Genomic DNA, 15,395 nt, shown 5'->3' with positions numbered 1-15,395 from the left:
CAAAAAATAGGGTGTTCTAGGTCATCTTCAAATCTGACTTGATCGACCATTCTGACTCAGAATAGCCTAAGACCCTCAACCAATCAATAAATCAATTCACAGCCCAAGTAGGAGGGAGAATGGGTATTGAATCTACATTTTGCAGTTGAGGAAACTGAGATACAGAGAAATGAAGTGACTTGCCCAAGGTGACACAGCAGGCAAGTGGCAGAGCACCTCGTCTACTCACCAACTTGGACACACAGTCAATATTATCTCTAACCACTGCACAATCTCTACCCTCACCAACACTGAAATTCCTCCTGCCGTCAACCCCTGGCCCACGTCCGTCCCCTGGCCTGGAATGCCCTTCTTCCACACATCCGCCAAACTAGCTCTCTTCCTCCCTTCAAAGCCCTACTGAGAGCTCACCTCCTCCAGGAGGCCTCCCCAGATTGAGCCCCCTTTTTCCTCTCCTCCTCCCCATCCCCCACCCTACCTCCTTCCCCTCCCCACAGCACTTGTATATACTTGTACATATTTATTACTCTACTTATTTTACATACATATTTACTACTCTATTTTATTAATGATGTGCATATATACTCTATTTATTTATTTTATTTTGTTAATATGTTTTGTTTTGTTCTCTGTCTCCCCCTTCTAGACTGTGAGCCCACTGTTGGGTAGGGACTGTCTCTATATGTTGCCAACTTGGACTTCCCAAGCGCTTAGTACAGTGCTCTGCACACAGTAAGCGCTCAAAAAATATGATTGATTGAATGAATGAATGAATACAGCTATAATTATATTTATTCTGACGGCTGTGACACCTGTCTACATGTTTTGTTTTGTTGTCTGTCTCCCCCTTCTAGACTGTGAGCCCATTGTTGGGTAGGGACCGTCTCTATATGTTGCCAACTTGTACTTCCCAAGCACTTAGTACAGTGCTCTGCACACAGTAAGTGCTCAATAAATACGACTGAATGAATGACCACAACCCCCTCACTTGCCTTTTCTCCCACACTCCTCCTCCCCATAAATCTGTACTTTCCCCGACAGAAACCTCCGATTTTTTGACCCCATCCAATTTTCTCAATTCATCATGCTCCACTTCTTAGCTTCCATACCGTAACTACCTTCCCTTGATGACCAAATTGACGCTCTCAACACCACCCTCTCTACTGAATTCAACTCATTTGCTCTCCTATCCCTTCATCAATTTTATACCATTAACCCACAATCCTAGATCACTTCCACAGTCCACCTCCTTCGCTTTTGAGCATGAGTTGCAGAGTGCTGCTGGCAAAAATCTAGTTATCAGGCCGACCGCATCCAATTCAGTTCATCCTTGCATGCTTTAATTCTGCCCTCCCCTCAGCCCGGCAAAATTATTTCTCCATCCTTATTGACACCCATTCCCATCACTCTCACCAGTTGTTCCATACATTCAACTCCCTCCTTGGGCCTCCTGCGCCCCCACCTCCCCCATCCCTTGCCTCAATGAGCTGGCCACCTACTTGACTAAGAAAATTGCCACTATCAGGCGTGATATCCCTAAAATCTCCCCCGTCCCTCCCTAATCCCTCCCCGTTCCTGCCCCTTCAACTCTCCCATCTTTCCCAGCAGTATCTCTAGAGGAGATTCATTCATTCATTCACTCAATCATATTTACTGAACGCTTACTGTGTGCAGAGCACTGTACTAAGCGCTTGGGAAGTACAAGATGGCAACATATAGAGACGGTCCCTACCCAATAATGGGCTCACAGTCTAGAAGGGGGAGACAGACCTTTTCTCAAAATCCCCCCCTCTGCCTGCGTACCCTACCCCATTCCATCGCACCTTATCAAAACACTTTTCCCCTCCTTTCTTCCCTCCCTAACTGCCATCTTCAACTGTTTGGTCTCCAATGGCTTCTTCCCCATGGCTTACAAACATGGCCATGTCTCCTCTATCCTAAAACAACCCTCCCAGGACCCCACAACTCCTTCCAGTTACTGCCTCAGCTTCCTCCTACTATCCCTCTCCAAACTCTGAGTTGTCTACACCTGCTGTCTCAAGTTCCTCTCTTCCAATTCTCTCCTCGACCCCCTTCAATCTGGCTTCCGTCCCCTTCACTCCACAGAAACCTCCCGCCCTCAAAGGTCACCAATGATCTCCTTCTTGCCAAATCCAATAGCCATTTACTCCATCCTAATCCTCCTTGACCTCCTGGCTGCCCTTGACACTGTGGACCATCCCCTTTCTCCTGAAAATGTTATCCAACCTTGGCTTCACTGACTCTCTTCTCCTGGTTCAACTCATCTCTCTGGCTGCTTATGCTCAGTCTCTATCATGGGCTTCTCCTCTGCCTCCCACCCCCTGACTGTGAGGGTCCCTCAAGGTTCAGTTCTGGGTCCCCTTCTATTCTCCATCTACACCCACTCACTTGAAGAACTCATTCACTCCCATGGCTTCAATTACCACCTCTATGCGAATGATACCGAAATTTCCATCTCCAGCCCTGATCTCTCTTCCTCTCAGCAGTCTCGCACTTCCTCCTGCCTTCAAGGCATCTATACTTGGACATTCTCCCATCACCTCAAGCTTAACATTGGTGACCTCATTCGCTCCCACGGCTTCAACTATCATCTCTATGCTGATGACACCCAAATCTACATCTCTGCCCCTGCTCTCTCTCCCTCCCTCCAGGCTCGCATCTTCTCCTGCCTTCAGGACATCTCCATCTGGATGTCTGCCTGCCACCTAAAACTTAACATGTCCAAGATTGAACTCCTTGTCTTCCCTCCCAAACCCTGCCCTCTCCCTGACTTTCCCATCACTGCTGATGGCTCTACCATCCTTCCCGTCTCACAAGCCCGCAACCTTGGTGTCATCCTCGACTCCGCTCTCTCGTTCACCCCTCACATCCAAGCCGTCACCAAAACCTGCCGGTCTCAGCTCCGCAACATTGCCAAGATCCGACCTTTCCTCTCCATCCAAACCGCTACAATGCTCGTTCAAGCTCTCATCCTATCCCATCTGGATTACTGTATCAGCCTCCTCTCCGATCTCCCATCCTCCTGTCTCTCCCCACTTCAACCCATACTTCACGTCGCTGTCCAGATTGTCTTTGTCCAGAAACGCTCTGGGCATGTTACTCCCCTCCTCAAAAATCTCCAGTGGCTACCAATCAATCTGCGCATCAGGCAGAAACTCCTCACCCTCAGCTTCAAGGCTCTCCATCACCTCGCCCTCTCCTACCTCACCTCCCTTCTCTCCTTCTCCAGCCCAGTCCACACCCTCCGCTCCTCTGCCGCTAATCTCCTCCCCGTGCCTCGTTCTCGCCTGTCCCGCCATCGACCCCCGGCCCACGTCATCCCCCGGCCTGGAATGCCCTCCCTCTGCCCATCCGCCAAGCTAGCTCTCTTCCTCCCTTTAAGGCCCTATTGAGAGCTCACCTCCTCCAGGAGGCCTTCCCAGACTGAGCCCCCTCCTTCCTCTCCCCCTCCCCCCCTCCATCCCCTCTGCATTACCTCCTTCCCTTCCCCACAGCACCTGTATATATGTATATATGCTTGTAGGTATTTATTACTCTATTTATTTTACTTGTACATATTTATTCTATTTATTTTATTTTGTTAATATGTTTTGTTTTGTTCTCCGTCTCCCCCTTCTAGATTGTGAGCCCACTGTTGGGTAGGGACCATCTCTATATGTTGCCAACTTGTACTTCCCAAGCACTTAGTACAGTGCTCTGCACACAGTAAGCGCTCAATAAATACGATTGAATGAATGAACATGTCCAAAAGAGAACTCCTTAACTTCCCACCCCAACCCCTGTCCTCCCTGTGACTTTCCCATCACTGCAGGCAGCACTACCATCCTCCCTGTTTCACAAACCCATAACCTTGGCACTATCCTTGACTTCTCTCTCTTTCATTCAACCCACATAGTCAATCCATCACTACGTCCTTTCGGTTCAGAACATCGCTATCACCCCTGCTTTTTTCATTTTTTTTCCTAAGGAAATGTATTTAGCCTCTTGAGTGTCCCTAACACCCTCTGTGGTCCCTGCCTAATTGTTACAGTTCAAATGAGTGGGTATTTTCCTGATGTTTGTAAAGAAAAGTGCTTGTTAACAACAGTTGGCAGACAAATTGTGAATCTAAAACAACAGTGTAAACAAAAGTTTGGGTGGCTTATACCTGATAAAGGGCCCAATCCAAGTTACAGCAATAGAATGGAATGTCTTTTTTTCAGCTACTTTCTTATAGAAAATCACGAGATTACCTATTGGGAATGTATTGAACAAAAATAAAAAAAAAACTAATGCAAAGCAAAGCAGGGGCAGGCACACGGCACACTGAAAAAGCAAGTTTGCAAAAAGTTTGAAATGGTCAATTGAGAAAGCATTCTTCAGCATATCAATTATTTGTATTTATTGCAAGCTTATAATGTACAATACAAGCAAATCAGCATTTGGCAATACATGAGTCCCCCTGTTGACTTTTCCGCTTTTATTTGTATATCCGTTAAGTGCTTAATGTGTCCAGCACTGTTCTAAGCACAGGATAGACACCAGCTTATTGGGTTGAACCCAGTCCCTGTCCCACGTGGAGACCCCCAGTTTAAATTGGATGAGGATTTAATCCCCATTTTGACAGATGAGGTAACTAAAGCACAGAGGAGTCAAATCAATCAATCAATCGTATTTATTGAGCGCTTACTACGTGCAGAGCACTGTACTAAGCGCTTGGGAAGTACAAATTGGCAACACATAGAGACAGTCCCTACCCAACAGTGGGCTCACAGTCTAAAAGGGGGAGACAGAGAACAGAACCAAACATACCAACAAAATAAAATAAATAGGATAGAAATGTACAAGTAAAATAAATAAATAAATAGATAGATAGAGTAATAAATATGTACAACCATATATACATATATACAGGTGCTGTGGGGAAGGGAAGGAGGTAAGATGGGGGGATGGAGAGGGGGACGAGGGGGAGAGGAAGGAAGGGGCTCAGTCTGGGAAGGCCTCCTGGAGGAGGTGAGCTCTCAGCAGGGCCTTGAAGGGAGGAAGAGAGCTAGCTTGGCGGAGGGGCAGAGGGAGGGCATTCCAGGCCCGGGGGATGACGTGGGCCGGGGGTCGACGGCGGGACAGGCGAGAACGAGGTACAGTGAGGAGATTAGCGGTGGAGGAGCGGAGGTTGCGGGCTGGGCAGTAGAAGGAGAGAAGGGAGGTGAGGTAGGAGGGGGCGAGGTGATGGAGAGCCTTGAAGCCCAGGGTGACGAGTTTCTGCCTGATGCGCAGATTGATTGGTAGCCACTGGAGATTTTTGAGGAGGGGAGTAACATGCCCAGAGCGTTTCTGGACAAAGATAATCCGGACAGCAGCATGAAGTATGGATTGAAGCGGAGAGAGACACGAGGATGGGAGATCAGAGAGAAGGCTGGTGCAGTAGTCCAGACGGGATAGGATGAGAGCTTGAATGAGCAGGGTAGCAGTTTGGATGGAGAGGAAAGGGCGGATCTTGGCAATGTTGCGGAGCTGAGACCGGCAGGTTTTGGTGACAGCTTGGATGTGAGGGGTGAATGAGAGAGCGGAGTCGAGGATGACACCAAGGTTACGGGCTTGTGAGACGGGAAGGATGGTAGTGCCGTCAACAGAGATGGGAAAGTCAGGGAGAGGACAAGGTTTGGGAGGGAAGACAAGGAGCTCAGTCTTCGACATGTTGAGCTTTAGGTGGCGGGCGGACATCCAGATGACTTGCCCAAATTCACACAGCAAGCAATCGGTAGAGCCGGGGTTAGAATGCAGGTGCTCTGAATCCCAGGCCCGTGCTTTTTCTATTGGGCCATACCACTTGCACTTTATAATGCTGGGTGGCTGTAGACAGAACCCTCCTCTAGGTAAACAAAAAATCATCAGAAGTTCTATGAGTATTAGCAGAATCTGAGATACTTAAGGACTCATAATGTCTTTGGGGAGCTTAGCTGCAAGGACTTTGCACAATAAATCAGTTTTTCTTCTTTCAAAGAGATTTGCTCAAAACTGCAACCTTTCCCCCAAATGAAGTAACACCAGCAGAAGAAAAATGGTACGAAAACTCCACGAATAATTGCTTCAACTACCATGACCTTTCATAATAGAAAGAATGCAATCTTCTTTTTGCATCACTGACTGAAAGCTGAGTAAAGCAGACCAAAAAAAAAAAATCAATGTATTTTCACCCCACCCTCAGCACCTCTGTACATAGTGTAAGCTCCTTGTGGACAGGTAACATGTCTACCAACTCTGTTATATTGTATACTCCCAGCTCCTTAGTAGAGCATTCCTCATTAAGTCATTAGAAAAGCCAGAATCGAAAGTTTCAAATGGAATATATTTAATTTCTTAACTTGGTTTGAGACAGGTGTGAACTGTCACAACTCCATCTTAAAGGACTAGCAAGGGGAGACCTTCAAAACCCAATGTTTCAAGGCTGCTGTTGGACGTTTTTGCCCTTGAGCAAATCATTCCACTCTCTGAGCCTCAGTTACCTCATCTGTAAAATGGCGAGGGAGACAGTGAGCCCCACATGGGACAGGGACTGTGTCTAACCTGACTTGATTGCATCAACCTCAGTGCTTAGTACAGTGCTCGGCACATAGCAAACGCTTCATAAATACCATTATTATTATTACTGCCCCCCAAGCGCTTAGGATAGTGCCTTGCACATAGTATGCGCTCAATAAATACCGCTGACCGACTGACAGGGGGAGATGGACTGGAGTCGGGGGGCCTGATGGTGACCCATGAACTGAATTGTGTAGGAAGCAGGCAAGGAAGCCTCCAGAGTGGCTTTAAAAACCTGTCTCCATGGGGTCGATGGCTCGTAAACTGCTAAAACAGCTTGCCCAATTGAACCCCCTGCCATACCTCCTCTGGATCTCGCCCCACTCTCCCTCTGTCTTCCTCTTCCTCTCTCTCCCCATCCTTGTTTTTGCCCCCTGAAGACCGCACCCTAACCCAACTACAGTCCCTTGAACTTAATGATTTCCATTTTTTTTTTAATGGTATCTGTTAAGCACTTACTACGTGCCAGAAACTGTTCTAAGCTCTGGAGTAGATGTAAAATAATCCGATTGGACATGGTCCCTGTCCCACATGGGGCTCACAATCTTAATCCCCATTTTACAGATAAGGGAACTGAGGCCGAGAGAAGTGAAGTGACTTGCCTAAGGTCATACAGCAGACAAGTGGAGGAGCCTGGATTAGAACCCAGGTCCTTCTAAATCCCAGGCCCAAGATTTAACCACTTGGCCCTTCTAATGGGAGCCAATTCTACAGCTGGCTCCCAAACCGTCTTCCAGAAGCAGCATGACCTAGTAGACAGAGCCTGGGCCTGAGTTCTAATTCCAACCCCGCCACTTGTCTGCTGGGTGACCTTCAATAAGTCACTTTAGTTCTCTGGGCCTGACTTCCCTCTTCTACTAAATGGGGATTCAATATGTGTTCTCCCTTCTACTTAGACCGTGAGCCTCCTGTGGGACCTGATTATCTTGTATCTACCCCAGCACTCAGTACAGAGAAGCAGCGTGGCTCAGTGGAAAGAGCACGGGCTTGGGAGTCAGATGTCATGGGTTCTAATCCCGACTCCACCACTCGTCAGCTGTGTACTTTGGGTAAGTCACTTCACTTCTCTGTGCCTCAGTGACCTCATCTGTAAACTGAGGATGAAGACTGTGAGCCCCTCATGGGACAACCTGATCATCTTGTACCCCCCCAGTGCTTAGAACAGTGCTTGGCACATAGTAAGTGCTTAACAAATGCCATCATTATTATTACTATTTCAGTGCTTGACACTGAGTAAGCACTTAAAAACTACCATAATAAATATTATGATTGTCATTTTTTATTACTATTTCCAGGGTAGAACGGCCTCAAATATCACAAAGGCTACAATCATTGCTTCAATCTATTTATAGAATATTTGAATTGACTAGCACAAAATGGCCCAAAGCGTATTCTTCACTCTATTCGGTGAATTCCTTCTAAACCCAAGGAATTTACAAATGTAGGAGAACCCAGTTCAGTCCATTCTCATGAGAAATGGAGCTTGATTCTGAAGCCAATAGAGAAAGACAAGTGAGAGACTTTCCTTGGCTCCCTTCGCTGGAACACAAGACATGGTTTTGCTCAGTGGTGTTTACTGAGCGCTTTTGAATGCAGAGCAGTCAGTCAATCATATTTATTGAACGCTTCCTGTGTGCAGAGCACTGTACTAAGCACTTGGGAGAGTACAGTATACCAGTACAACAGACACATTCCCTGCCCACAACGAGCTTACAGTCTAGAGGGGGAAACAGACATCAATATAGATATGTAAATCACAGATAAGTGTTTGTAAACTCATTGTGGGCAGGGAATGTGACTGTTTACTGTTATACTTTACTCTCTCAAGCACTTAGTACAGTGTTTTGCACACAGCAAGCACTCAATAAATACAATTGAATGAGTAAGTGTTGTGGGGGCTGGGAGGGGGGATGAATAAAGGGAGCAAGTCAGGGCGATGCAGAAAGGAGTGGGAGAGAGGAAAGGAGAGTTTAGTCATGGAAGGCCTCTTGGAGGAGATGTGCCTGCAAGGTTTTGAACGGGGAGGGGGGTGAGGGGGGATGGGACAGCACCGTATTCATTCATTCATTCAATCGTATTTATTGAGCACTTACTATGTGCAGAGCACTGTACTGAGTGCTTGGGAAAGTACAATACAGCAATAAAGAGTGACAATCCCTGCCCACTGCTCGGGAGAGTAAAATATAACAGAGGTTGTGGACACGTTCCCTGCCCACAACGAGTGAAACATGAAGACCTCCACTTCAATCCCTCAGATTGATCCGGCAATAAAGTCAGGCTGCTACTGGGGTCAAAGGGTGCCTTCTGTCTGGGATTACACCTGCAGACAAAACGATTGCTGATGCCCAATTTAAGATGGCCTCGGTCTCTCTGCTAATCCCTCAGAGCCCAACAGTATTCCCACAATAACTAAACCGGAGAAACATGACAAACCCCACCTTCTTATTAATTTCTTTGTTTTTATGGTATTTAATAATTAAGAACAATTATTACGGTATTTCTTAAGCACTTACTATGTGCCAAGTAATGTTCTAAGCACTGGAGTAGATACAAGGTAATCAGGTTGGACATAGTCCCCATCCCACATGGGGCTCACAGTCTTAATCACCATTTTATAGATGAGGGAACTGAGACCCAGATAAGTGACTTGCCCAAGGTCACACAGCAGACAAGTAGCATTCAAGTGGCGGAGCCAGGATCAGAACCCATGTCCTTCTGACTCCCAGGCCCAAGATCTACCCCCAGGCCACATGGCTTCTCAATTATTGGCTAAGCACTCACTATGTGCCAGGCATTGTACTAAGCACTGGCTAATCAAGCTAATCAGATTGGGCCCAGCCCCTGTCTCACATGGGGCTGCCAGGATTTCATCCATTCTACTCTAAAATTCAGCCAGTTATCATGAATGTGCTTTACTTCATCAGGCAGAGCAACTGATCTTATCCTTTTGACATTTGGTCACTGGAACCCACCCAGCCAATGTGCAGAAAAGGACAGGGAAGGCTGGAAGAACAAGGAGCGGAAGGGTGTAGACCTTTACGAAAGAGTTCTAATCCTGCCTCTACTACTTGTCTGTTGTGTGACCTTGGGCGAGTCACTTCCCTTCTCTGGGCCTCAGTTCCCTCATCTGTAAAATGGAGATTAAGACATGGGGGGACCAGGACTGTGTCCAACCTAGTTAGCTTGGATCTACCCCAGCGCCAAGTACAGTACCTGGCACATAGTAAGTGCTTAACAAATACCATAAAAAAATGCCGGGGAGGTGGGGGGGTGGAGCAGCTAGAGTGTGTGAAATGGAGAGAAAGAAGGTGAAGTCCTGAGGAGGTCTCTCGGTGGAGAAGGTTGCCTCTAAAATGCCCATCACTGAAACCCAAAGGGAAAGACATGCTTGGGAAACAGCATGGCCTAGTGGATAGTACCCAGGCCTGGGAGTCAGAGGGACCTGGGTTCTCACCCAGGCTCCAAGTGTCTAATCTGACCTTGGGTCAGTCATCTCTCTTCTCTGGGCCTCAGTTACCTCATCTGTAAAATGGGGATCGTGACCCTGAGCCATGGACACAAAATGATTAGCTTGTATCTTGTATTAGAGTAGCAGCGTGGCCTAGTGGAAAAAGCACAGGTCTGGAAGTCAGAGGGAGCTAGGTTCTCATCCCAGCTCTGCCACAAATTTGCAGTGTGACCTTCACATCTCTGGGCCTCAGTTTCCACAACTGCAAATGGGGATTAAATACCTGCTCTCCCTCCTACTTAGATTGTGAGCCCTATGTGGGACAGAGTATGCATCCAACCCGATTCATTTGTATCCACCCCAGCGCTTAGAACAGTGCTTGGCACATAGTAAGCGCTTAAAAAGTACGATACTTATTATTATCTACCCTGGCACGTAGTACAGTGTCTGGCATATTGTAAGTGCTTAGTAAAAACCAGAATAAAATAAAATCTAGGGCAGCGGGTGGAGCTGGAGAAGGGAGTGAGAGGAAGGGTGTGAAGTACAGTATGTAGAAAGCAGTAGTATTTTAGATGTTTACCCTTCCTGGCTCCTTTTGTTACCCCAATGTCTTTTTTTTTTTTTAAACTGAGGTACCAAGTCATGCCACAGTTCAACATGGTGTAGTGGATAGAGCATGAGCCTGGGAAACAGAAGATAATGGGTTCTAATCCCAGCTCTGCCACTTGTCTGCTATGACACCTTGGGCAAGTCACTTTCCTTCTCTGTGCCTCAGTTCCCTCATTTGTAAAATGGGGATCGAGACTGTGAGCCCCAAGTGGGACGGGGACTGTGTCTAACCCAATTTGCTTGTATCCACCCCAGCGTTTAGTATAGTGCCTGATACATAGTAAGCACTTAACAAATGCTGTAATTGTTAATGTTATCATTATGGTTATTATTAATCTCGTAACCACCACAGGAACAGAGAGCAGAAAAAATGATGAAACCAAAGGGCGGCGAATCTCCATCTGCAATGCCAACTCTGGGAATTTTAAAAGAAAAATCTCCTCAGTCAGAGAGCACTTATGAACTCAGCACTTTCCAAGAAAATGGTTTGGCCAATGACAAGGGCCCAGAGCTTAAATTGGGGGGGGGGGGGGGGGGGGGGGGGGGGGGAAGAATGCTCATTATGGGCAGAGAATGTGTCTGTTTATTGCTCTGTTGTACTCTCCCAAATACATAGTACAGTGCTTTGCACACAGTAAGTGCTCAAAAAATACGACAATTAATGAATGAATGAAAGTGGTCTGTCGCAGACTTTAGTGGAAACAATCTACCCTTGGGGCTCACTGTGAAGAGAATCTGAAGGAGAATGTCAAGGATTCAGGCTTGTAAGATCAAAATTTACGCCTGCCATTGCGTCTACGAAACGTCACACCCATGGCTTACAAGTCTAACATTGCCCTCTCCCCAGTTTTACAATTCTAATTCACTCAAATCCTGGACCCTGGAACTCGGCCCTCTAGACTGTAAGCTCATTGTGGGCAGGAAGCTTGTCCGTTAAATTATTGTACTCTCCCAAACAGTAAGCGCTCAATAAATACCATTGATGTTGATTGATTTTCCTCACTGGTAGATAATCCAGTCTTTCTATGGCGATCTAATAAAGTGCTGCCCCTGATTTTGGAAATTCCTGGATGGTTCTGCCTTGAAATATGAGAATAAAAATACATTCTCCTCCATTCACTTCTGTATTTTCTTTTTTTTTTATTGGTCTTTGCTAAGCGCTTACTATATACCAGGCACTGTACTATGAGCTAAGTAGATCCAAGTTAATCAGGTTAGACACAGTCCCTGTTCCACACGGGGCTCACAGCTAATCCCCATTTTACAGATGAGGAAACAGACGGAGAAATGAAGTGACTTGCTCAAGGTCACATATCAAACAACTGGCAGAGGTGGGATTAGCACACAAATCCTCTGACTCCCAGGCCCGGGCTCTTTCCACTAGGCCATGCCACTTCTTCCCTTCTTCCCTGGAACATATAGCAATTGGGTCTTATCGTCCAAATTCTCACTCCCCACCATTCATTTTATATCTTTACCATCAATTTTCTATCATTTTTGTTAAAATGAGAATAAAGTGTTTGATCACTGATGAATGACAGAAAAAATTCTCGGCACAGCTGACTTTTTTCAACAGTATTTGTTCAGCGCTTACTAAACGTCATGCATTGTTCTCAATACTGGTGTAGATACGAGATAATCAAGGTGGACACAGTCCCTGTCCCATGTAGGGGTCCCAAGTCTAAGACGGAGGGAGGAGGATTTAATCCCCACCGTACAGATGAGGTAACTGAGGCACAAAGACGTAAAGTCACTTGCCCAAAGTCAGACAGGAGATAAGCAGCAGAGCCAGGATCAGAACCCAACGACCTCTGACTCCCAAGACCAGACTCTCTCCACTGGGCTATGCTGCTTCTTGGCAAGGGGCTCTTGCAAATTTGCACTTAATCAATCATCAGTAAGTGGGAAGGTTATGCCTCACCCCGGCTCCTGGGAAGATATGAGAGAAGAAATCAGGTACCAGTTAGGTTTGTGCCTGGAAGCTGTTTTGTTTTGTTAGTAGTGCTTGGCACATAGTAAGTGCTTAACAAATACCATCATTATTATAGTATCTGTCAGGTGCTTACTATGTACCAGGCAGTGTATTAAGCACTGGGGTAGATACAAAGTTACCAGATTGGACACAGTTCCTGTCTTCTGGGGTTTCCCATCTTAATCCCCATTTTACAGCTTTACAGCTGATGTAACTGAGGCCCAGAGAATAATAATAATAATAATGATAATCATGTGTTTGTTAAGTGCTTACTGTGTGCCAAGCACTGTACTAAGTGCTGGGGTGGATATAAACAAATTGGGTCAGACACAATCCCTGTCCCACATGGGACTCCCCAACTTAAGCCCCTTTTTCCAAGTGAGGGAACTGAAGCGCAGAGAAGTGAGGTGAGTCGCCCAAGGTCAGGCAGCAGACAAGTGGCAGTGCCGGCATTAGAACCCAGGTCATTCTGACTTCAGGCCTGTGCTCTACCCTCTAGGCCACGCTGCTTCTCTTGCTTACGCTGATTTCACTGCCGAGTTCAATTCTGATTTTTAACGAGTAAAACGGGCCTGTTCTCCCGCAATGAGTTGGAGCCAGGAAAGACGATATTCTCATCCGATTGCTTTGCAAAACTGCCCCAGATGCATGCACAACTCAACAGGTCTGCGGTCACAAGCAGGGAGGATTCATGAGAAGAGGGGACAGTGAAGGGAGAGTGAAACACGAGCAGGAGAAGGGAGAGTGAAGCAGGAAGAGGAGAAAGAAAAAGGTTGGGGGAGAAGGGACAGTGAAGCATGAGAAGGAGAAGGGTCGGGGAGAAGAAGGAGGTGGGGAGAGAAGGGAGAGTGAAGCACAAGGAGGAGAGGGAAAAGGGTGAGGGGAGAAAGGAGAGTGAAGCATGAGAAGAAGGGAAAAGATGGGGGAGAAGGGAGAGTGAAGCACAAAGAGGAGAAGGAAAATGACGAGGGAAGAAGGGAGAGTGAAGCAAAAGGAGGAGAAGGAAAAGATAGAGAAGAAGGAAGAGTGAAACACTAGATGGAGAAGGAAGAGAGTGAAGGGAGAAGAGAGAGTGAAGCATATGGAGAAGGAAAAGGATGATGGGAGAAGGGAGAGTGAAGCACAAGAGGGAGAAGGAAAAAGGTCAGAGAAGAAAGGAGAGTGAGGCATGAGGAGGGGAAGGAAAAGGGTGAGGGGAAAAGAGAGAGTGAAGCACAAGGAGGAGAAGGAAAAGGATGAAGGGAGAAGGGAGAGTGAAGCAGGAGGAGGAGACGGAAAATGGTTGGGGAAGAAGGGAGAGTGAGGAGTGAGGAGGAGAAGAAAAAGGGTGAAGGGAGAAGGGAGAGTGAAACATGAGGAGACGGAAAACAGTCGGGCGAGAAGGGAGGGTGAGGCATGAGGAGGAGAAGGAAAAAGATGGAGGAGAAAGGAGAGTGAAGCACCAAGAGGAGAAGGAAAAAGATGGGGGGAGAAGGGAGAGTGAAGCACGAGGTGGAGAAGGAAAATGGGGAGGGGAGACGGGAGACTGAAGCATAAGGAGGATACGGAAAACAGCTGGGGGAGAAGGGAGAGTGGACAGATGGAGAAGAAAGGAGAATGAAGCACAAGGGGAAGAGGAAAAAGATGGGGGAGACAAGAGAGTGAAGCACGAAGAGAAGGAAAAAGATGGGGGGAGAAGGGAGAGTGAAGCACGAGGTGGAGAAAGAAAATGGTGAGGGGAGATGGGAGACAAGCATAAGCAGGATACGGAAAACGGCTGGAGGAGAAGGGAGAGTGGAAATAGATGGAGAAGAAAGGAGAATGAAGCACAAGGGGAAGAGGAAAAAGATGGGGGAGACAAGAGAGTGAAGCATAAAGAGAAGGAAGAGGTTGGGGAGGAGAAGGGACAGCGATGCCCGACGAGGAGACAGGGAAAAGGTGAGGGGAGATGGGAGCGGTTCGGGGATTCGGTGGGGAGAAGGATGAGGGGGTGACAATATGGAGGGGGAGCAGGGAGGTGTGTGTGCGGCATGCGCGCCAACCCCGGTGGGACTGTGGGGAGCGTACCTGAGGGGCGATCCGATGAGCAGCGTGTGGGGGGGAGGGTCGCTGCCCGCATTATGGCGGCGCCGCACGGCCTGGCGCCTAAACGTGCTGCGTTCGCGGTGGAACCTGACCATCTCCTCGCCGGCCTGCACTGCTGCAGCAAGACATACTTTCGGTCAAATGCCAATCCAGGTCAGAGGCCTCTCCCTCCCTCCCTTTAATCCTCCCCTCCCTCCCTTCCCGCCCCGCTGGCCAAAGTGGATGCTCTTCAACCCGTCATGAGGAAAACTCGCTTCACGGCCGCCAATCCAGGCTATCTACTGAGCATGTGCTGTGTGCGGGGCACTGTACTAAGCGCTTGTTGTGGGCGTTTTCCTAAAAGCTGAGAAAATTGGGCTGGTGCTTCCAACGCTTAGTACAGGGCCTCCAGTCCTTAGTACTGTGCTTGGCATGAACTAAGCACTTAACAAGTACCATAACTGGTATTATTGCGTGGGTTTTCCTTTAAGGAAGGCTAGAAAATTCGGCTGACTGAACCCAATCAGTGGTATTTACTGAGCGCGTGCTATGTGCAGAGCACTATACTGAGGACCTATCACGTGCTTTCCTTTCAGAAAGGGTAGAAAATTGGGCTGACAATCCATGGTATTTATTGAGCATGTGCTATATGGAGAGCATTTTACTGAGAGCTTAGTGCATATGTTTTCCATTAAATAAGTCTCAAAAATTGGGCTGACAATCAATCAATTCGTGGTCATT

General features: G+C 47.3%; 1 protein-coding gene across 2 annotated transcripts in view; it reads right to left on the bottom strand.

Moving 5' to 3' along the window:
* The window catches only part of PCNX1 (pecanex 1), a 205,640-nt gene that overhangs the window by 101,926 nt on the left and 88,319 nt on the right, over window positions 1-15,395 (bottom strand). The window contains exon 7 of one of the 2 annotated variants that reach the window (XM_038765983.1): window positions 14,658-14,790. The exons of the other annotated variant lie outside the window; for it this stretch is intronic. Coding sequence (XP_038621911.1) covers window positions 14,658-14,790 — 133 coding nt within the window. The remainder of the gene's footprint in view (window positions 1-14,657; window positions 14,791-15,395) is intronic. 2 annotated transcript variants of the gene reach the window in all.

This window comes from Tachyglossus aculeatus, chromosome 23 (genome assembly GCF_015852505.1).
Source record: "Tachyglossus aculeatus isolate mTacAcu1 chromosome 23, mTacAcu1.pri, whole genome shotgun sequence".
In the NCBI taxonomy this organism is placed as follows: domain Eukaryota; kingdom Metazoa; phylum Chordata; class Mammalia; order Monotremata; family Tachyglossidae; genus Tachyglossus; species Tachyglossus aculeatus.
This window is presented reverse-complemented; position numbering and strand designations above follow the sequence as displayed.